Source organism: Mirounga leonina, unplaced genomic scaffold (genome assembly GCF_011800145.1).
Source record: "Mirounga leonina isolate KUSES-001 unplaced genomic scaffold, KU_Mleo_1.0 Mir_418, whole genome shotgun sequence".
In the NCBI taxonomy this organism is placed as follows: domain Eukaryota; kingdom Metazoa; phylum Chordata; class Mammalia; order Carnivora; family Phocidae; genus Mirounga; species Mirounga leonina.
The window spans coordinates 8,682,583-8,704,852 of NW_023270739.1; the positions used below are offsets into that span (position 1 = coordinate 8,682,583).

General features: G+C 42.5%; 1 protein-coding gene across 14 annotated transcripts in view; it reads left to right on the forward strand.

Moving 5' to 3' along the window:
* Nucleotides 1-22,270, forward strand: part of RBFOX2 (RNA binding fox-1 homolog 2) — a 279,550-nt gene that overhangs the window by 123,878 nt on the left and 133,402 nt on the right. The window contains exon 1 of one of the 14 annotated variants that reach the window (XM_034987613.1): nt 7,573-7,754. The exons of the other annotated variants lie outside the window; for them this stretch is intronic. Within the exon in view, the coding sequence (XP_034843504.1) occupies nt 7,740-7,754 (15 nt within the window). The 5' untranslated portion in view covers nt 7,573-7,739. Of the gene's footprint in view, nt 1-7,572; nt 7,755-22,270 lie in introns of those variants that run through there. 14 annotated transcript variants of the gene reach the window in all.

Genomic DNA, 22,270 nt, shown 5'->3' on the forward strand with positions numbered 1-22,270 from the left:
AAGCCATTGGTGCAGGCATGTATTTATGGTTTGTAGTTGTGATAAAACTTTGAGTCCTTTTGGTTACTAGGGCAAAATTAGTAGTGCTCTATCTTTATTTATAGGGCTTGTTTAGACAGTTGTCTGAGTGCCAGAAACTCCTACAAATAACTTTGACCTTTCCTAACAAAAAGTCAGGAGATAAAATGTTCCATAGGAGAAGATCTCAGTTGTATGTGGTATACACAAAATATTATTTTTTAATGGAGAAATTGAAAACCAATAAGAAACCAAAGGAATATATAAGCGATAGATTTTGGTATCAGCTAGGAAGAAAATAAACCAAGCACAGGTAGTAGAGTATGGGGAAGGACCTCCAGCTAAAGAGAGTGGTCTGGAGAGTTTTAATTGAGGAGGTGTTTTTAAGTTGAGGCCTGAAAGATAAGAGGGAGCCAGCCTGGCAAAGGATGAGGAAGAATTTCAAGAAGAGGGAATAAAGGAATTAAGGGGTGCCAGGGAGAGGGATGGACTTGCTCTAGATCAGGAACTGGCACGAGGTCAGTGTATTTAGAGCCTAGTGATTGAAGGTGAGATAATGACGTGCCCTGGACTGGTAGGGGCAGGCACTTAGCAGATCATGTAGGACTTTTAAAGGCCATTGTAAGGATTTCAGATAGAGAACATTTTTTTAACGATTTAATTATTTTATTTATTTGAGAGAACGCCTGCACGCGTGAGCGCGTGAGTGAGGGGAAGGACAGAGGGAGAGGAGGAGGCAGAAAATCTCAAGCTGACTCTGTGCTGAGCACAGAGCCCAACTTGAGGCTCGATCCCACGACCCCTAGATCATGACACGAGCTGAAGGCAGATGCTTAACTGACTGAGCCATCCAGGTGCCCCCCCAGATAGAAAACATTTTTTTTTTTAAAGATTTATTTATTTGAGAGAGCGAGAATGAGAGAGAGAGAGAGTACATGAGAGGGGGGAGGGTTAGAGGGAGAAGCAGGCTCCTCGCCGAGCAGGGAGCCCGATGCGGGACTGGATCCAGGGACTCCAGGATCATGACCTGAGCCGAAGGCAGTCGCCCAACCAACTGAGCCACCCAGGCGCCCGATAGAAAACATTTTTGAATGTGACGTGAAGCTGTAGAATCAGGGGAGTGATATGATCTGAGTTTTGTTTTAAAAATTCCCTCTGGCTGCTCTGTGGTGAAGGTTTGAAGGGGAGCCACAGCAGAAGTGGAAGAACCCTGGAGATGTCCAGGAAGGAGCGGATGGTGCTTGGGTTAAGGTGGTGGTAGAGGAAATCAGAAAAGTCAGACATGCAGGACTTGCTAATGGGTTTCATGTGAGGGGTGAGGGATCAGGGAAGGAACTCTGCCTTTCGTAATTTCCAGATGGTACCACTTAGTGGGGTAGGGAACACGAAGTATATATTAGATTTCAAGGTAGTGGTGGTGGGAATTAAAGCCCAGTGTGGGGCACATTATGTTGGACTTGTCTGTGAGATGGTTAAGAGTCTTACTGGAGCATGAGAAGAGATCTAGGCTGGGGGTATAACTTTGTAATTATTAACATGTGAATGGTATTTGAAGCAATGGGAATGAGTGAGATAACTCAGGTAAAAAACCCAGGATCGAGCCCCAAGGAACACTTCACTTCTTTTTTAGAGATCTGTTGAGGGAGAAGCCAGAAAAAGGCACTGAGAAGTAATCAGTAATGTAGGGGGAAAAAAACCCCAGGATTGCAGTATCTCAGAAGCTTAGAAAAAGAGAGTGTTTTAAGGAAGTTGTCAACTTGCTGAATCCTGATAAGAGGTGAGGTAAGTGAGGACAGCAAAATGTCCGTTGAATTAAGTGACATGGAAGTGGTTGACATTGACCAGTCAGTTTAATGGAGTAGAGAGCTTGGAAACTTTATTTTGAGTAGATTGAAGAAGAAAACAGGGGTGAAGTAGAGACAGGTGTAGTCAACTTTTTTGAGAAGTATTACTGTGAAGTGGTGAGCTGGGAAATGGTAGGGAGGTAAGGGGTTAAAGGAGAATTTTTTAAAAACCATGGTTCATTTAGTCATTTACCTGTTATTGGACATTGTTTTTTTAAAGTTCTTTTGCTCTTACAGATTATTACGATGAACTTTGTTCTACACTTGAGGCGCTTTTCTGTCTAGGCTCCTTGGAGATGGAATTGCTGAGCCATAGGCCATGCATGTTTCAAAATTTCATAGATATTGCCGAACTGACCCCCGAAGTGGTGACACCACTGTATACTTTCCCTGTCACAGAGGGAGGTTTTCTGAAGATGGAGGTATGTTTATTTGCTGGCATGACAGTGATGAATAGAGAAGGCATTGATGGTTCAGGAGAGAGGACGATCAGCAGAGCAGTGCAGTCCTTACATAGGTGCCTGGGGAGGGGCATGAGCACAAGAGGTGAAATGGGCCTTGATGCAAGGGATGCTTCCCTTCATTGTAACAGAGCATAAGGAAGGGGAGATGCATGCATTTCTAGGTAGGATTGTAGATTTGGTGGACAGAAGACACTGTCTGAATGCTTCTCTTTTATTTTTATTTATTTATTTATTTTGGGTAAAGATTTTAAGTAATTTCTGCACCCAACATGGGACTTGAACTTACAACCCTGAGATCAAGAGTCACACGCTCCCCGTCTGAGCCAGTCAGGCGCCTCTGAATGCTTCTCTTTTAAAATGAAATATTTGGATAGAGCAACAGCTCAAAGTCGGATGGTGGGGAGAGAATGAAATAGGTTGGAGGAGAATATAAGAGTAGAGTTATTTTGGAGAGTAGGAGGCTTACAAGGGCAGCTTTGGTGGGATTGCTTGGCACTGTTCAGGGCCCAGTTGAGCTTTGTGATCATGAACTTGTAGTCAAGTCGGTCAGCTTGGTTATGTGATCTTTTTCCAGCAGCATTCAGCTGTGTGGGCACAGGCACAGAGAAGGCAGATAACTGTTTCACCAGGTTTGGAGTTTTGCCATGTGGCAGGGATGGAGAGGACACATGATTGAGGGTATTTGCAAGGGAGGGATTATAATTATAGACTATTGGAATCACAGTTGCACAGAGGAGGGAAAGGAAGACATGACTGGAGTGGGTAGATAATGAAAAAGTGGTCGGGATAGGGACTTCCCAGGAGGGCAGAAATTGTACTGGAGGGAGTACCAGAGTGAGTAACTTGGAAGTATGGGAGCTTATTTGAGAGTATGATTGAAACATAATAAGGAAAAACAGAGCATTTTCCTCTTTCAGGGATAGTTGCTCTGCATTCCCTAAACACTGGGGGTCAGAGCTCTAATAAATCCCCAATTTGCCTGTAGCTGTTCTGAGAGGTGAGCTTGGGAAGCACCCTTTCTTTTCTCCATGTGTGCATCTCGAACTCAGAGATCATAGAAGGTGACCACAGTTCACAAGAGGTTTCTGAAACCACACTCTTAACAACATCGGTCAAAGGAGTAGGAACAGTACTTGACCAGAGCTGCAGCCTTTGGAAGCTCACATACAGCGTGTGTCCACTGAGTTCCCAACCTCACCTCTATCATTTATTGCCTGAAACCTTGGTAATGGGCAGAGGTAGCCTGCAGGGTTATATCCAGGGTAAAATTTCCATTGATTTTGTCAGTCTTGATAAGATTTTATCAGTGAATAAGTATGGTACAGTTGACACTGTCTTGGAGTCCTACAGACTTGTGTTCAGTTTTTGGCTCCTTTGAGCCCCAATTCCCTTTTATATGTGAAAAAGATAAAGTAGGGCCTCCCTTACAGAGATACTGTGAAGATGTAGTGAGAAAATGCATGCCCAGTTCTGGCACATAGTATGTTCTAAGTACTAGCCGCTGGTGGTGTCTTATCGAAATCAGTAAGCACAGCTGGAATACTCCCAGTTTTGTCTTCCAGAGGGGGTTTAATCCCCTGACTGGAAAGTGGCAACCATAGCTCTGCCTTTCTTCCATGAGTCTCTGCTGCTTTGTGAGGACAGTGATCTATCTGGACCAGCTTTTCAGACTTTAATGTGTGTGCGGACCACCTGGGGCTTTGGTTATAATGTCGATTTTGGTTCTGTACATCTAGGGTGGGGCCCGAGATTCTTCATATTTAAGTAGCTCCCCGCTGATGCTAATGCTGCTGATGCTAGTCCATGGGTCATATTTTGAGTAGCAAAATTCTTTCAGAGAATTGCCCTGTGGGAATCCTTGCTATTTTAAGCTGAGAGGAGGCAAGGTTAAAAGAGCCCTATTCTTTCACCTTTTTTTTTTCTTTATCTTTTTTTTAAGTCAAATTCATTTGGACCTCATGTGGCCCATTTCTATAGCTCAGTGTTGTGGTGAGTCTGTATTGTCTCTACCCATCCTGAAGGTGAAAGGAATATAAATTATGTAGAGAGGGTTATCTTGGATTCCTTCTGGAAATCTTCAGTGCCTGATTTCTAAGGTATATTTTTACAAAATTGCCTTGGCTCCCCAGATGTGCACACTTCCCCCACCAGCCTTTTACACCCACAGAGAAACTTGCAGAAAACATGTAGTCTCTTGAATTGTTAGACTTTGTGGCAGAGAATACAAAATGTGGCTCTAAATCCTCTCTGAGAGTCTGGCCCACCAGACTCTTCACATTACAAAAGACGGCACTTTCAGAAGCAGGAATTCAAGATGCATTGTCAGGTTAGAGTTACCGGCAGCACCCATATTGCTGTCCCTGGTAATCTGATTTTTTCTTTCTCAGAAGCAAGAATGCCAGACTTCCTCTGTGGGCCTTCCCTAGGACATTTCCTTCTCTGATGCTCCAATTCACATGTTCTCTCCTTTGAACGAATATACAGGCAGATAAGCCTCAGAGTACAGTCACGCAGCCTGATAAAATGTTCTCCTGAGAGAATGAAGTATGTGTGCGTCTTCATCCTATGTGTGATATAAGACTGATCTTTTTCAGTGTCTTAGTAGTATGGAATTGTTACACTTTTGTGTCTCTTAATCCTGTGTAGCTATAAAGCGTAGGTTTCCTCCTTTGACTTTGACAATTTGAAAGATAAACCTCTTTGTTTCCTTTTCTTCCCCCCCCCCCTTTTTTTTTAAAGGTAGGGAAATGTGGACATGCAGGAGCATGAATGAAGAAGGTTCGCTTAGCTTGCCTGTGGGTTTTTGGAGTTTTTTTGGTGTGTGTGTGAAGAAAACACAAGAGTTTGATTTCCCCAGACTGTTTACCCAGTTTTTAAAATTACGATCAAAAAAGGAAAAGAAGCATTTAGGAATTCACGAACTCTCCCTGCGGTTCCAAAGTTTATATGGGGCCATTTACGAGTGTTTTGGAGGTCGTTTTTGGGTTTTGGTGACATATTTGAACTTTGCTTATTTTGTGTGGAGGACCTCTTTTCTCCAGTGTTTTTCTCTTTCTTTGCTCCAGGAGAGCCGGGGTATCTTTATCCCATCCCAAACTTGGTTAAAAGATTAACACCATAAAGTGACAATATGCGAAATTCTATTGTATTTGTTCTTTTGATACTTGCTTAAGTATGAACGAGTGGATTTTGTGTCTTCAAAGAGCTTGAAAGACTATAATCGCTTAACAGTGTGATTTTAATACAGTTATTAAGAACCGAGTATAGGGAGGTCTGGTGACTTAAGATTTAGGGCATGGGCTATGAAACTAGAGAGGAAAGTTTCATATAAAAATCGGTTATGGATGTAACAGTTTATAGAAAGTCAAGATTTGTTTTCCCATTAAAAAAAAAAAAAGGCTGTCTCAGGTTTAGACTTGGAAGTTCTTACTGCTCTTTTGTACTGGAAATGAGGTAATCCTGCCTTCAGAGGAAGCAGAGAGGTTCTGCATAAAGAAAAAGAAAAGGTTTGGGTGAGGCTGAGAATACCTGCCCCACCTCTCCCAAGTTTAAATGAGCTGGGAGTTCAAGGTGGGAGGAGAGAAAAGGTATTTATTATAAGCTCTCTGGCAGAAGGCACATAGTGGGGAAGAAAAGGAAAGGTGATTTGACTTCTACTCTAAGAGAAAAAGGAATTCCACTGTAGCAGGCCCCTAATAGAGGAGCATTACAGTGGGGAAGGATTAAGTAGGGGAGAGCAAGTGGACCTGTACCTGCGCAAGGCCTGCCTTGAGGGTGAGGCTTGCAGACCTTACTTGAAGATTTTACAAGCAGAAGGGAGCTGTCTCAACATGTCTGAGGGGAACAGAACCCTGAGGCAGCTGGAAGGTGGTAGGCCTCTTGTTTTTGTTTTTTTGTTTCATGTTGTTTCTTCTTTAATGAGTTAAAGGAGTAAAATATTCCCCAAAACACAGAATCCTTTGAGAGTATATGGTGCACCTATTCTGTGCTAGGTACTATGCAAAAGACTCCATGGCCGAAAATAGATGGGCTCTCCCCTGAAAGATATGGATAAAGGAGTTAAGATTGGTCGGTACAGGAATGCAGTAGTCACTGGCCGAAATGTTGAAAGCCATGTTACAAACGCCAGGCTCGAAGAGGAGGGAGGGATCATGTGCAGCCGGGGTGGGCTTTTGGATTTGAGCATGCAAGAAATGGGTGGGAAGTAAGGAAAGAGCATGGGCACTGGTGTATGGAGGAGTCAGCTATTTTCTGAATCAAAACCACTAGGACAGATGATTTGATGATACTTGTTCACTGTTGAACATAATGGATCAAAATATGCCTGGCATATCGGAGGCACTTACTAAGCGTTTGTACTGCACTAAATTAGGAAATGTGGTCACCAGGAGCTTGACAGATAGTTTACACAGTTCTATCATTTGATCTAATTACAACAACTCCACAAGGAGTACTGTACGCAGTTTTTGGTTGAGGAAACAGGGGCTTAGTCTGGTTAAATAACTTTCCCTAGGCCATGATAATAATAATTGTGGACCCAGCTTCCAAATCCATGCTTTGTCCCCTGCACTGTCCCCATGCCTAGTAAAGAATCTGCAACATGCTAGGGGCTCAGAATCCATGTGACGCTAAGCCCTTGCTTGTCCTCTCTCCCTTCAGAAAGGAGGCTGTGTTGATCTGAACTAGGGCAACAGTGATAAAAAAGACGAAAGCCTATTCGAGTTTATATGTAATTTTTCTTGTTTTAAATTCAGAATTATTGAGAAGAGTGGCGTAAGGCCAGCATTGCAGGGAGGGAATACAGGCTCTGAGCAGGTTCTGTCTGTGCTTGGCTTCTGAGGGGGGCTCCAGAAGAATTGGACCGAGGGGAAACTTGACTCAGCTCCCCTTGATCTTCTTAGAGGGCATAGTGTTTTCATTGCTTCATTCATGTTTAAAGAACCCATCTTAAACTAGTTTGTGTCTAGCATTAGAAACTGGTGCTGGTGGTTTATTACTAGCCCCACCCATCCCTGCCTTTTGCAATAATCTCTGTGAGTGATGATTGTGTTTCTAGAAGTAGAATGACAGAGAGAGATTCCCTGAAGGCAAATAGAGAAAGAGAGTGCTGTACACTCTGGTTCAGACACACGGGGCTGGGAACTCCCAGAGAGAGGGAGAGGGAGAGAGGGAGGGGGGAGAGGGAGGGGGAAAGGGAGGAGAGAGAACAACAGAACAGTCAGCTGGAGAGGAGGGAGGAGGGGGGAGGAGACCGGTCCTTGTAGATTTTTAAACTCAAGTGATTTGGGGGGGTTTCTCCCCACCCCGAACCCTTGCCCCCCCCACTCTGGCACCTCCTTTCCTACAGTTCACTGAAGTGCCTTTTTGCAGTCCAGGATCAACTGACCGCTGAGTTTGAGCAGCCGGGTCTGACATGATGTACCTCTGGGTGAGTACAGAGTGCTGTGGGTGCGGGCTTGCACTTGCACATATAAGGAGTGGAAAGCTGCGAGGTTCGGCTCCAGCACAAACGGCCTCCTCTCAGCACAGACTGCCACGTCCCCTTCTACTCCCAGGTGTTAGGTTTTTGAAACCTAGCAGTGATTGTGACATTGTTGGGTTTGTTTGTTTGTTTGTTCTAAATGTTGTTTATCTCGTTAGACTTAGGCGTGAGGGTGAGCTCCCAGTGCAGTGTCATCCCCTGAGCCTGGTAGGGTTGGAGAAGGCAGATGGGGCAGGCGAAACAAGCCAGACGCTTCAGGAGCTGCGGTCTTCCTGGTGGGTCACCATCCACCTGTGTTTTGTTTTGGGGGCACTGCCTTTGATAATCAAACCATCTCTTTAGATATCAAGAGCCAATGGGTGGCATGATTCTTAATTAGGAATGAGCTTTTATAAGTTTTTATCTAATAATTTTTATTGTCCTTCACAATAGTCTTATGAAGTAGGTCACTGTTGTTATGAAATTTTATGAGGGAAGTAATTAAGTCACACAGAGTGACTTGCCCATACTTAGAAACCAAATCTATAGTAGCTAGAATAGTAATTAATAACCAGACATTGTAAAGCATTTTATATTTGCCAAGAACGAATACCTTACATTAATTTATTGTTAACTATGACATTGTAATTTGGGATGAAGAGAAACATACTGGGATTGGAGAGGTTTTGAAATTGTGAGATGTGATAACTTTCAGGGGAATGACAGGGAAAATAATACAAGAAAAAAAACCCTTGCTTTTAGTTGTGAAAATAAGAGCATCTATATAGCCCCTTGCAAAGATGGCGGCGCCCTCTCTTGAGCAGACAGCTGTTGTGTGTTGCTAAGGGAGCCTCCTCGAGGTGATGCCCTTGGCTACTAGCCAGCTTTTGAAAGTTTCACTTTGCCCTTTGCCCTTCAGCCTAGATGTCTGGAATTGCAGAAACCTACTTGGCTCAGGCCGACTAAATTTATAAATATCAGAAGGCAGACTTTTAACTAGGTTTCTGGAGATGGAGCTTGGTCACAGACGGGGTGTGTGTGTGTGTGTGTGTGTTGGGAGGGGCTTCTTTTCCTGCTTCTCCCTTCATATTTGAATATGACCTTGAAATGTAATTTCCTCCTCTTACTGATTTTTCTAGCGTTTGTAAGAAGTCAATTCTCCAACACACTTTACGTGCTTTAAGTAGTTTTTAGCTTCCTGTGAGCAAGGTGTTTGTGTCAAGGGTCTTTGCAGCCTTGTTGGTGGGACTGATCAGCTTTCCGTAGACCAGAGGATGGGTTCTTCAGTCTTGATTTGTTGGAAGAGGAGTTATAAAAGGAAGCAAATTGAATTCATCTCATTTCTACTCATTTATGTTTGATGAGAGCAGACAGTGACAGTCTCCTTGGTTGCTTTCTTGTGCTTACAGTTGTTTGTAAATTTGTCTCAGACCCTGTACTTATTAGCCTTGGAACAGAGCTTCCCAACCAAAGTACCGTATGTTGGACTGCACTACACATATGCCAACGTGACTATTCCCTCCACCCTTGGAGCAGCCAGGTGGGGGCCCAGGATTCGCCTGGTCACTTGGACACATGCATTCTAGTGTGCCACTTTGTGCCTTAAAAATATTACAGTTGTCTATATGTGCTGTGACACCTGAAAGTTTGAGTAGCACTGTCCAGAGGGCAAAATGTGTGTCAACCCTTTCTCTTTATTATTATCTGTATTGTCTCTTCCAATGCGCCACACATTTGTTGAATTCAGCGAAAATGTCCAGAAGGAGCCATAGCTGCATAACACCCCGACAGAGAGAAGGACATCTGGGTGGTCCTGCGTCAAGTGGAGAGGCATTGAGGAGGTGCGGTGGGGAAAATTTGTGCCAACGAATAGGAGATCGGAGTTTTGTCTAGGCCAGGGCCCAGCCATGTGACATTGGGCAACCATTGAACTGCTCCGAGCCTCAGTTTCTACATCCATAAAATAATAGAATCTCTTCTAATGCTCAGGGTCTGTGAGGTGAATTTGTGTAGCAGTACATAGCCGGAAGGACACCCATTTGTGCAAGAGTGTTTGGGTCCTGGTAAGCACGAGAAAACTGTGAAACGTAATCATTCCTGTTGCCTGCTGAGTTTGATACCAGCAGTGAGTTACAGGTACTGTTTCTCAGAATTCTAGAAAATTAGTGAACTCTGTTCAGTTGTCAATACCTCTGAGTGGTATTAACATTCTTAGAACCTGAAGAATAGATTCTGAAGAATCTGAAGAATAAAAATTAGATCTCATCCAGGCATTTTGGTTTGTGTAGTTAGACATGGCTCCTTAATTTGCTTCTGTGTGTCTAAGAACTCCGAGGTGGAACACCATCTTGTGCTCTCTGTATGTGTCTCTTTGCCAGATCTTCTCCCCACTTTCCTGTTGAGTCCCCTTCCTTTTTAGGGAATTTGATAGCATCAGTAGACAGCATGGTATGGCGCCAAGAATATCGTTTTTGAGACTTTACTGGACCTAAATCCCTCTTCTGTCGTTTCCAGTTATATGGCCGTGAACAAATTACTTAACCTCTCCGAACCTCAGTTTCTTCATCTGTCCCAGAGGGAAAATAATACCTATCACGAGGGATTATTGTGAGAATCTGAGATCATCTAATAAGTATGCTAAGTGTGGTGTATGGCACGTAGTAGATGCTCAGTAAATAACTAGTGCAAGCCAGCTTTTTGCTTTGAACATTTGCATGGACAGACTACTCACCACCCCAGAGCCTTTCCTCTAGCAAGTTAAGGAAGTCTTTGACTTTGTGTAGGGAGAACTCTGATAGACCCACACTAGTTTCATGTGAAATACCTCCCCTTAATCAGTATTTTAAGTACATGTGACTAGAGAACCCTCGTTAAAGTTGGCTCCTGATGGAGAACATCCCCATGGTTTTTTCTCAACTTTTTTTTTCTGGTGTGTGTGTGGTGGGGGGTACAATACTGTTAAGCATTCCTTATGCCCTTTATATTCTCTCTCTCCTCTTCATGGCCTAAAACAGGGAGGAGGGTGGAGCAAAGGGGGAGGGGAGGGGGGGGAGGGAAGGAGGATGGGAGACACATAATTCCTGTAGGGAAGGAACTTACTTGTTTGATTATACAATTTATATCCAGTAAACAAAATTATAGACCATTTATTTAAATTCCCAGAAATTAGGATGTGTTCTCTCTGAGCTGATCTCAGCTAGACTGGTCCCAGGCTCTCTTACCTGTATTCTCAATGGATGAACTTGTGGATTTCATTTTAAACTGTTGTTTTGTCATACTTCAGCCCTGTCTTCTTAATAACTCCGCTCAGCCAACATTTAACGGATGCCTATGATGGGCAGAGGACTGTGCTACCAGCTGGTACAAAGACAAAGATGATTAAAAGACTTCTCATGCCCTTAAAGCATTTAGAACGCAGCAGCAGGGAGCATGTGTACACAGATAATGATTTTTGTATGATGCTATTCACTTAAGAAAATGCTTTTAGATGTTATCTTATTTCATCCTCACAGCAGTGCTAAGGGCTAAGCATCATTGTCTCTATTGTACAAATGAAGAAAGAAACAGAGAGCACGTGACAGCAAATGGCAGACCTGGAAGCTCAGACCCATCTGTTTTTAACTCTGTGGCTGTTTTTCTTTTCACACTCTCCTCTTTTGGGAGAAGCTGATGTTTTTGTTCATTTACTTTAACTGTTTGTTTATTGAGTGGTAACATATATGTTAGGCATCTACCTCATTTAGTCCTCAGCACACCTGGGAGTTGGCCATTAGCTTCATTTTACAGATGGGAAAGCAGCAACTTTAGTAATCTGCTGAAGTCACACAGTTGAGAGTTGGTAGGGGTAGGATTTGAACCCTAGTCTATCTGGCCTCAGAGCTTAGTGCACCACATGTAACACCTTCTTTTATTTGTTCAGTAGTGTTTAGTTTATTACCACTGCCATTTAGCATGCTATGGGCTAGACTAGAGAAACAAAAATAAGGTACTCTGAATTCTGTTTCCATATCCATTAATTACTTGAGACAAGTTACTTAGCTGTATAGACCTTGGTTTTCCAGGTTGTGAAAAGAATGTGGTAGTTCTTGGGATCATTAATGGAGTCATCTCAGAAAAATGATCCGCCATTTTATAATGAAGTCTCAGTAACCGATAGCTTTTTCCTAAAACATGGAAGTCACAGACTGTGAGTCAGAAGACAAGAGTTTTTGGTCCCGATAAAGCCATTTGCCAGTGTGTGACCTTTCTAGCATTAGGTTTCTTTCGGGGTGGGGGGAGGGGCAGAGAACAAGGGAGAGAGAAAAATCTCAAGCGCATCCCACTCCCTGCACGCAGAGCCTGAGGCTGGGCTCAATATCACAACCTGAGCCAAAACCAAGAGTCAGGCACTTAACCGACTGAGCCACCCAGGTACCCAAAGGCTAATCTTTTAATGCTCACTTTTGGTTACAACTCTAATTGGTCTACACAGTGAGAGAACTAGACTGAATAGTGAATTGAGTTATCACAAAACACAGAAACATTTCAGTTCAGATAACACTGGAGGCCAGATCCTGTGAATAGATACTTGGCAGTGAAAAGCCATTAAAAGATTTTAAGTAGGATTGGGAGTAGGCTGAAGTGGAGTTGATAATTAGATTTGTTTTTTTTTCAAAAGATACCTGCACAGATTAGAGGGGGAGTAAGAGTGTAGAGAGAGGTGAGGTGTTGGTGTGTCATAGTGGAAGTGGTAGAGAACGCCAGAGCCCAGTGGAACTGTATGAGAGACGTGCCCAAGGTAAACTTGACAGGATGGGGGTGCTCAGCGGAGAGTCTGCTTGAGGATTTTCTCCCTCTGCCCCTCCCCCTGCTCACATGTGTGTGCAGTCTCTCTCTCAAATACATAAATCTTAAAAAAAATTGATGGGATATTGTCAACATTTGGAAGGAGGACCAGAGTTTTTGGAGGAGGGAAGCTGAAGGGGATCATGAGTTTGATTTGGATTTACTATTTTAGGGTAACTTTGAAATGTTCAGGGAGAAATTTTGCTTAAATAGTTGGGTACCTAGGTCGGGAAATACAAGGGAAGATAGCGGTTTAAGCTATAAATTTGTGAGAAATCTGCATGCCATGGTAATTGAACTGTGTGCAGATATGATTGGCTTAAGATGAGAATGGCCTAAAAAATGGCAGAAAATGTAGAGCAAGAAGAGAAATTAATGTCTGGTAGGTGATGAACCAACCCTCAAAGGAAGCAGGGAACAAGGTTCTGGAGAGCTTGTTCTTCAGGAGGAAAACGCTAGGAAATAGGGTAAAAGTGGCAGGAAGAGAGAACTGAAATATACTGACAGCATCTAGGAGTTCAGAGAAGTCTTTAACAGAGGCAGAGATAGGCAGGCAGAGTGGGTGAGGAGTAGAAAGGGTCACTGATTTTGGTGATTGGTGAGATAGTTTGTATGTTTAGGAACCGTATGTCATTCCATGTGGCTTGTATGTGTGGAATGAGTGGAATAGTGATGGATGAAAATTTAAAATTGTGGAGACCAGATGATCTGAACAGTGCGTGTTTATTCCAGTAAGGAACCATTGATGGATTTTAAGCAGGATCAGGTATGATCAGATTTGTGTATTAGAAAGATAGTTAGAGGTTTCTATTGTTATTGGAGAATTTATATTTATATTGTGGGTGACATTGGTTTGATGCATACTTTAAAAGCTCAGAAAACTGAAAGGAGTTAAACAAATGATTATATTAATAATAGACTCCAGTGGTTAACACATTTATTGATGACAGCTGTGTGTCGATCACTTTATAAGGGGTAGGGAGAGAGCATGAACAAGACAAAATCCTTTCCCATAAAGAGTTTGTATTTTTTAACTGGGAAAATAAAACTGAATGCTTTGGCTAGGGTGAAATAGGCCTGAATGTTTAACATCATCTTGTTAAAATATGGGAGGAAAGCATTATAAGCAAAAGGAGTAGTAAATACAGAATCCTCAGAAAGGAATGAGTTTGGGATATACAAAGGACAGAAAGAGGGGTGGTGTGGTTGGAATGTAGAGAGTAAAAAGGTTGTAGGAAGACAAGACCAGAGAGCTAGATGGGGGCCAGATCATTCCCCATGACAGAGATTTATTTAAAATGGGAAGGTAATGGGAGACTTTAAGCAGGAGAGTGGCTTTCTTTAGGGAAGGTGGTAGGGGAGATCAAGAAGCTGTTGTAGTCAAAGCAAGAGGTGATAGCTTAGACTCTGGAGGGCAGTTTGATAGGAATAAAGATGGCTTGTCTGTTTGGTAAGAAAGAGGAATCTGGGTTATTCAGCTTTTGAAGAATTAAGATGGATGGGCTATTTCCTTACAACAGAACAGTGAGTCCACAGAAAAAACAGTACTTACGGTTTGGACTTGTTAAAGTTTGAGATCTCTTTTAGACATCCAAGTGAAGTTCAGTAGCAATTTGATGAGTCTGGAGCTCAGAGGAGAAGTGTGAGTTTGGGTTGTAAGGTTGAGATTCCTCTGTGCATAATTAAAGCCTTGGTGAAAACTGTAACTAGAGAATAGGGCCAGGGCAGTTCAGTAGAGGTCTGAGGGTACTAAGAATTGGGTAGGATAGGAGGGAGACAAGGCAAGTGTGTGCTATCATAGACTCTGGAGAGGAAAGGGCTGGGTTTGGATAATTTAAGACCAAATAGTTTGTCATTGGCCTGGTAGGATTTTGGTTGTTGGTGAACTTGGTAAGAGCTCTTTCAGTTGGAATGATGGGAATAAAGAAGTAATTGGAATGGGCTGGGTTGTTAATTGGTAGGTGAGGCTGTGGAGACAATGAATGTTTAGTTGTAGAGTGGGGCAAAGAATTGGGGCAGGGACTGGATGGGATGTGGGTTCAAGGGAAGATTTTTATTTTCTTAATAATTTTTTTAATTTTTAAAAATCAAAGTTATATATATATATATTTTCTATAAATGCCTATATATGCAAAATACTAGAAAAATACATATACAAAATTCATAATGTTTGCCTCTAGTGAGGATAAATGAGATCAAAATGGCAACATTGGGGTCAATGTGAGCTTGAGCATTCTCTCTCTCTCTCTCTCTCTTTTTTTTTTTTAAAGATTTTACCCATTTAGGGGCGTCTGGGTGGCTCAGTCAGTTAAGCATCTGCCTTCGGCTCAGGTCATGATCCCAGGGTCCTGGGATCAAGCCCCACATCGGGCTCCCTGCTCCTCGGGAAGTCTCCTTCTCCCTCTCCCTCTCCCCCTGCTTATGTTCCCTCTCTCGCTGTGTCTCTCTCTGTCAAATAAATAAATAAAATCTTAAAAAAAAAAGATTTTATCCATTTATTTGAGAGAGAGAGAGCACCAGCGGGGTGAAGGGCAAGGGAGAAGCAGACTCCCTGCTGAGCAGGAAGCCCGATGTGGGGCTCGATCCCAGGACCCTGGGATCATGACCTGAGCCGAAGGCAGATGCTTAACTGACTGAGCCACCCAAGCATCCCAGAGCATTATCTCTGATACTCTTACTTTTTATGGCAGTGAATTCATATATTTGTTCTTTGTTTTTTTCTTTTTTTGGTAAGGACTTTTTTTTAATTTAAATTTTACTTAGTTAACATACAGTGCAGTATTGGTTTCTGGAGTAGAATTCAGTGATTACCATTTACAGACAACAAGGGGAGATTTTTTTTAAAGATAGGTGATATTAAGGCATGTTTTATGTCAATAGGAAAGAGCCAGTAGAGGGGAAGAAATTGAGGATGCCGAAAATAAAGAAGCTAATGGCAGGACCAGAGTATGTTATACCCAGCACACAGCGGAGGGATTGGCCTTAGCTAGGGCCAGAAGCAGTTCTTTTTGGCAGCATTGTTTTCAAGAAGAGAGAGTCCTATGATTGTGTCTGCTTTCTTTATAGATACAAGATGAACAGAGCTGAAAATGGCAGTGTAGGGAGTACAGAAGTATTTCAGATTTAAGGAGCGGGGACACAGTGTGAAATAGTGGTCCATCTCAAAAAATGGGAGTGAACTTACTAGAGAGGTGTAGTAGGCTTAAGATCTGTGGTCATCAACCTGATGTGAGTGCTGGCAAGTCAGCTGTGTGATTTTTATCCAACAGTCTCCTGTTGTTTAGACACAAGAGAGGATGGGACACCTGGGTGGCTCAGTTGGTTAAGCGTCTGCCTTCTGCTCAGGTCATGATCCCAGGGTCTTGGGATCGAGTCCCGCATCCGACTCTTGCTCAGCAGGGAGCCTGCTTCTCCCTCTGCCTGCCACTCCCCCCGCTTGTGCTCTCTCTGACAAATAAATAAAATCTAAAGGAAAAAAAAAGTTTAGACGCAAGAGAGGAATACGTAGATAGTTGCATTTGACCAGGAGTTGAGATTTTATTAGATGAGTTAGGCGAAGAGAAAAACGGGCAAAGGAATTAGGACTTTCGAAAAAGAGTGTTTATAATGTTGGACTCTGAATCTGAACTGGCTTAGGAGGGAAGTAAGAATGTGGGGAGGGGGAGGGGGTCCACATGTAGCTTTGAGGTCTTAAGGAGATTGGAGAAATGTGGTGTGGGAGGACTGCTAGAGAGAGCAGAAGTGCTGGTTTAAGGGTGGTATGCTTCAGGTGTTTGAGAGGTTTGGAGATGGTGTTCCTGGCGATGACAGTGCCAGGATATGATGCTAGGTGGGTGGTTAGGTGAAGTGACAAAAGAGAGTTGGTGCTAAAGACACTGAAACAGTAACAACACAGCTAGGAGGCCAGAGTGTTGGGTGAATCACCTGTGCAGGGGGTTGAAGTTGTCAAGAACCATAAGACTAATAAAGGAGAGGAGAGGGAGCCCTGTGCCAAGGCTGGAGGAGGTGATCTCTGTTCCAAAGGATCTGCAGTTTGGGTCAAGGATGCCTATAAGGTCCAACACTATATGATAATGGGGATCAAGGAGGCTGCTTGCCTCCACTGAGGTATGTAAGGAGTGGGAGAGAAGCTTTTACTGCAGTAGAAGGAGGATTCTCAGGGGCAGTCAGGTTTCCCTTGGAGCAAAAAGGTGAAGGGAACATCACAAAAAAAGAGCGAGTATACAGAAGAGTTTACTAAGGATGGCTCATGACTTCTGGGGTTTGGGAGGGCAGGAAGAGCAGGTCATGGGATCAGAAGAGCAGATATGCACAGCTCCATGGGGTGAGCCGTTTGGAAGTCTTGGACTTCTGATGATGATTGAGGTGAACGAGGGTATGAGCCAGGATGGAATTGTTCCGGAAATCTTTTGGGAAAACAGGGTAATTAGTTAAACCTTTAAGCCAGAGCAGTTCTCAAAATTTATAGTGCTTCAGAATGCTACCGATCACTGAGCCCCACCTCCAGAGTGTTAGATGCATTATATTGGGGTCTGGGCATTTACATTTCTAATAAATTCCCAGGTGATGCTGATGATACTGGTCCAAAAATTATACTTTGAAAACCATTGGTCCAGAGAAACTACTTGTGGCTAAGTAAGAAGCTTTTTTGAACTGTAGCTCAAGATGAAGTATAGCCTGGGTGATGGGCAAAGGTTTTCTTGGTACAGCTGTGTTGGTCATCTCTGACTTTGGCAGTTTAAGGGAGTAAGTGAGTATATGATAATTTTTCTCAAGGGATAATAGTTTTTAAGTGATTATCAGCAAACATTTATTGACTATCTGTTCTGTGCAGCAAAATGAGGATCCCAGGAGTTGTATTTTCTTTCTCAAGTATAATGAGATGAGGTTAAAGGGACGCAGAAGTCAAATAGATAAATAACCATACATTGCAGCAAAGACGACATGCCAGTCCCTGGAAGGTATGGGCGGTTGTCAACAAGAGTTCAGAAAAATGGGCAGTCATTGAAGATGGGATTGATCAGGGAAGGGTTTCTTGAAGGAAGTATAATTTGCACTAGATCCTAGCAGAACTAATAGAGACAAACCACACAGAGAACTGACATAAGCAAAGGTTGTGGTGTCCACAACGAACATGAAGCTTGATGGCTACTCATGAATCCCGTTGCTTTCACCCAGGCCCAAGACACCATTATGTCTTGTTTCTATTATTATAATAATTTTCTCACGGGCCCCCTGGCTTCTGTGCTTTCTCCCCAACCCCCTTCCTGAAGTCTGTCCTCAACACAGAAGTCAGAGTCCTTTTAAATGTCACATTATACTGCTCGCCTGCCCAAAACTCCCCAGTGGCTTTGTATCTCACTTAGCAGAGAAGTCAGATGCTGGCCTGTAAGGCCCTGTGTGACTGACTCCCCTGGCTAAGGCTTTGACCTTATGGCCTAATCTTCTACACTCCTGGCCAGTCTTTGAACATATGAAACACACCCTTGCCTCAGGGCCTTAGCACTTGCCTAAACCCCTGTTCTTTCTCCAGAGATCAGCAAGACTGCCTTGTTTGCATGAAATCTCGATTCAGTTGCCATGTTATCATGTATTGTGAGCACCCTATATAAATGTTAATTCCTACCTCTCTGCCCAGCGTTTCTCATCTGTTTTCCCATCTCTCTTTTTCTCCATAGCACCTACCACCATCTGACTTGCTGTATGTTTATTGTCTTTCTCCTACACTTCATGGAGCCCCTGGTATTCTCTGTGAAAAGAAGGGAGGAAGTAAAGATTGGGGAATAGTGAAGAGACCAGTGTTACTGGAAGAGATAGGAGTGGGAGAGATGGCTTGGAGGATAAACTGGAGGATCTTGAATACTAGATCACAAGTCTGTAGAAAATAAATTCTTAAAAAAAAATTTCACTACAGCAATATTTAACCTTCTTGAAATAGTGTCCTGTAATTGGTTTCTATGCATAGAATGGTTTGGGGAGGGGCTAGAAGCACGGAGATTAATTACTGTTGATTGGGTTGTTGTTGGGTAATAACTATCGGGTTGTTCAGGTATGAGTAAAACAGCTTTGGAAATGAGAATAAAATTTTTTAAGTCGGGATAAAAGACTTAGGCATGAATGTAAATGAGAAGCTTGCAGTTGTATAAGAAAGTTGCCTGTTTTAGTATGTTTAATACATGTTTTGATAATGGCATTTAACCTTAAACAGGTGTCTTTTGTCATGTTTCAATACAGAATATGGACCTTTGTTGTTGTAAGACTTATATATTAGGGAATAAATGTGGGACCAATTAAGCAAATGTACATTTTTCTAGATTTTAAATTGGAGGGCTCGAAAATCAGTGTAGTCGGAACACACATATGAAGGAGGGAGGGGGGATGTCCTCAACTCCCAAGACGCATTTTCTCAGGTCCCTTAGTTTCCTTTTGCAATGAAGTACATTTTAGGAGTTGTAATCGTCCTTCACTACTTCCTTTTTTCCCTTCTTAGTTTTGGAAATGTGTGGCTTTTGAAACTTAGGATCTGGTTTCAAATACTGCGTTGTTGTCTAGAATTAATATCCTCTTCTGAATGGGAGCTTGCTTCTCCCCTTCACAAATGCTTTTTCAGAATCCCTCACTGTTATTAAGTGAGATAACATATAGTACTTGTAACATAAGGCCATCAGAGAATAGGTACTCACAAATACTGATTGAAAGGTTAATTAGATATTCTTAGGATAATGAGCTGTGTATGTAGCAAAGTGTCCAACTAAAATACTGGCTTTTGATTCCACTTAAATCTGTAGAGTTCTGTACTCTTACTGTATATTAACTCATTTTGCATTTTACTTGCTTATATGAATCTAGATCATTAATTCAGACATTAAATAAATCAAAGCCTACCTTTCATTCTTTAAAATAACTGTTATTTTCCTGAATGTGAGATGAACCCTTTAATCACTGGCCGTTTTAACTAGATTGCCATATCCATGAAAATTAGGAACGACTGATAATAGCTTCATTGTGTATTACATCATATGCTGGTTATAGTTCTGTTTCTGGCTCAGACCTTAACCTGCTGTGCATTTATAACAAGTCACATGATCTTTATGCCCTTGTGTCTCTTCTGTAAAATGGGGATGCTATCACTTACCAGTTGATTGTTGCATACTATTTCTCAGATGAGTGGGTATATAAATAAAAACACTTTCTATACTTTATACTGTTTATTGCACTTGTAGTTGTCAGTTAGATAAAAAGCAGTATATACTTTTTTTGCTAAGATTGGATTGAAAGTCTCACAAACATTACAGTTTAAAAGCAGATGCCGGGGTACGGGGCACGTATATAGGGGGATCAGTTGCTCTTTTGTATATGTTCTCCTCTGCTGTATTTCATTAATTATGAATGTTTATCTTTATTCTCTTGTTTTCTTGTTTAATTTATTCAGTTAATTGAAAATAAGTTTCCTGGCCTTATTGAAAGTCAAAATCTTATTTTTTGCATGTTGCTCAAGCCCGTATTCTCTGGCACTGGATGTTTGCAGATACATCCAATACCAGAGAAATTTTCAAGATTGTTAAAGACAGTTGGGATTGGAAGGGAGAAGGGAAAAGAAATTCCCAAGTGCCTCCTGTGTATGAGGTCAGTACTTTCACAACTACTATTTTATGTTCCGTTTTTCATCTTAGGATTCAGAAGCAAGAGTCAGACCCAGTAGTCTTGCTTCAGAGTCAGTACTCTTAACCAATATGTTACAATGCTTTCAACTAGTCTGTGATAAACCAAGATGGTCCCCAGTGATTCCTACCTCCTGGTTTTCATGCCCTTGTGTCATCTCTTGCCTTTCAGTGTAGGCTGGGCCTTAGTGACTCACTTCGAACTAATAGAATATGCAAAAGTGACAAGATGTCACTTCTAAGAGTTGATGGCAAAGACTGTGGCTTTCATCTTTTGGATGCTTGCCCCTCTAGCTCTCTCAGAGCCCTTGCATTGGAAGAAACAGACTGCCATGTTGTGAGTAGCCCTGCAGAGAGGCCCATGTGGCAAGGAGCTGGTGTCTAAGGGCCCAACAGCCAGTGAGGGCCTGAGCCTGCCAACAGCCAGGTGAGTGAACTTGGCAGCAGATCCATGGCAGTCCAGCCTAGAGATGACTGAGGCCCCAGCCAGCACCCTGCTGGCAGCCTGTGGCAGACCCTGAGTCAGAGGCACCCAGCTAAGCCTCACCTGGAGTCCCAGTCCACAGAAACTGTGAGATAATAAATGTTGTTTTGAGCTGCTGTGTTTGAGAGTGATTTGTTACACAGAAAGAGATAACTACAGAATCTGGTACCAAAGGTGGGGTGCTTCTGTAGCAGAAATCTACATTTGTGGGAGTGACTTGGCAACCGGGCAGTGGACTTTGAGAAGAGTCAGTGAAAGATGAGGGTACCTTGAACATGTTATTTGTGAAATTTGGGACTTTGAGGAGAACGGCCATGGGGGGCTTCACGGAAAGGAAACTGGGAAAGGGGATCCTCATTCTGTGCTGGCAGAAAGTTGAGGAACACTATTGTTTGTAGTTCTGTGGAAAGCAGACAATGTGCCTCATGAACTGGGAGATCTAGCTGAAGTCCATTTCCAAGCAATACACTGGTTTCGTCTTGCTGCGTCTAGTGAAGGGTGAGAGAAGAGAAACAAATTGAGGGAAGGATTGTTAAACCAAAAAGGAGCCAGGGACTTGATGGTTTTGAAAATCCTCGGGCATTCTATCTGGCAAATGACAGTCAAATTTAAGACATGGGTTCCTGGCAAAGTCAGTTCAAGGGCCCTGCCAGGAGAGAATGGTAGTCTAAAGATGAAGCTGCAGGTGTGACTGTAAGACCGTTTGTTAAGACCCCAGAAGAATCAAAGGTAGTGCCTTAAGAGTCACACAAAAGACCTCTCAATCGCACAAAAGGACTTCCAGCCATTTTGGCAGCAGCACAGGTAGAGAAGAGCTCATCGTGAAGATATTTGTGGATATAGCTTCTGTCTAATGCAGTGGATCTCATTGAGATTCACAGGAGACCTACTGCAGCTAAGATGGAAAAGGAAAAGAAACGGTTCAAAATGAAAAGAGGCTGTTGAACACCCCTGAATTCTTCCAGCAGGAAGCAGGCCGAGCAGACTGCTAAGTTGCTAACGCATGCTACCTTCCTTGATGCAGACAAGAGCCACGGAGAACTGTTACCCCAACCAAAAGACCTAATCAAAGAACTCCAGCACTTGTCCTGCTAGATTTCAGAATCACTATGCACCAGTGGCTCCTTTGCTGTCTCCCACTCCCCCCTCCCTTTTGAAGAAGTGGTTGTGCCATTTGGACATTACAAGAGATGCCACAGTAATGGAAACCAAAAGAAGGCTAGTGATTTCATCTGGTCTCATGGATTTAGCTTTCAGTTAACCAGGATAGCCAAAATCACCTGTCATCTGGGTCTGGTGGACTCTCTGATCTTCTATATTGTTTAATATAGAAATAAGTGATAGTGAAAAACAACTTTATTAGAAATAAGAAAAAAATACACTCATGCAACTAATTATGTATCACCCCCACAGTGACTACAAATCACATTTGAATGCTGTTTATGTTTGTTTGTTTTGAAGATTTTATTTATTTATTTATTTATTTATTTATTTATTTATTTATTTATTTATTT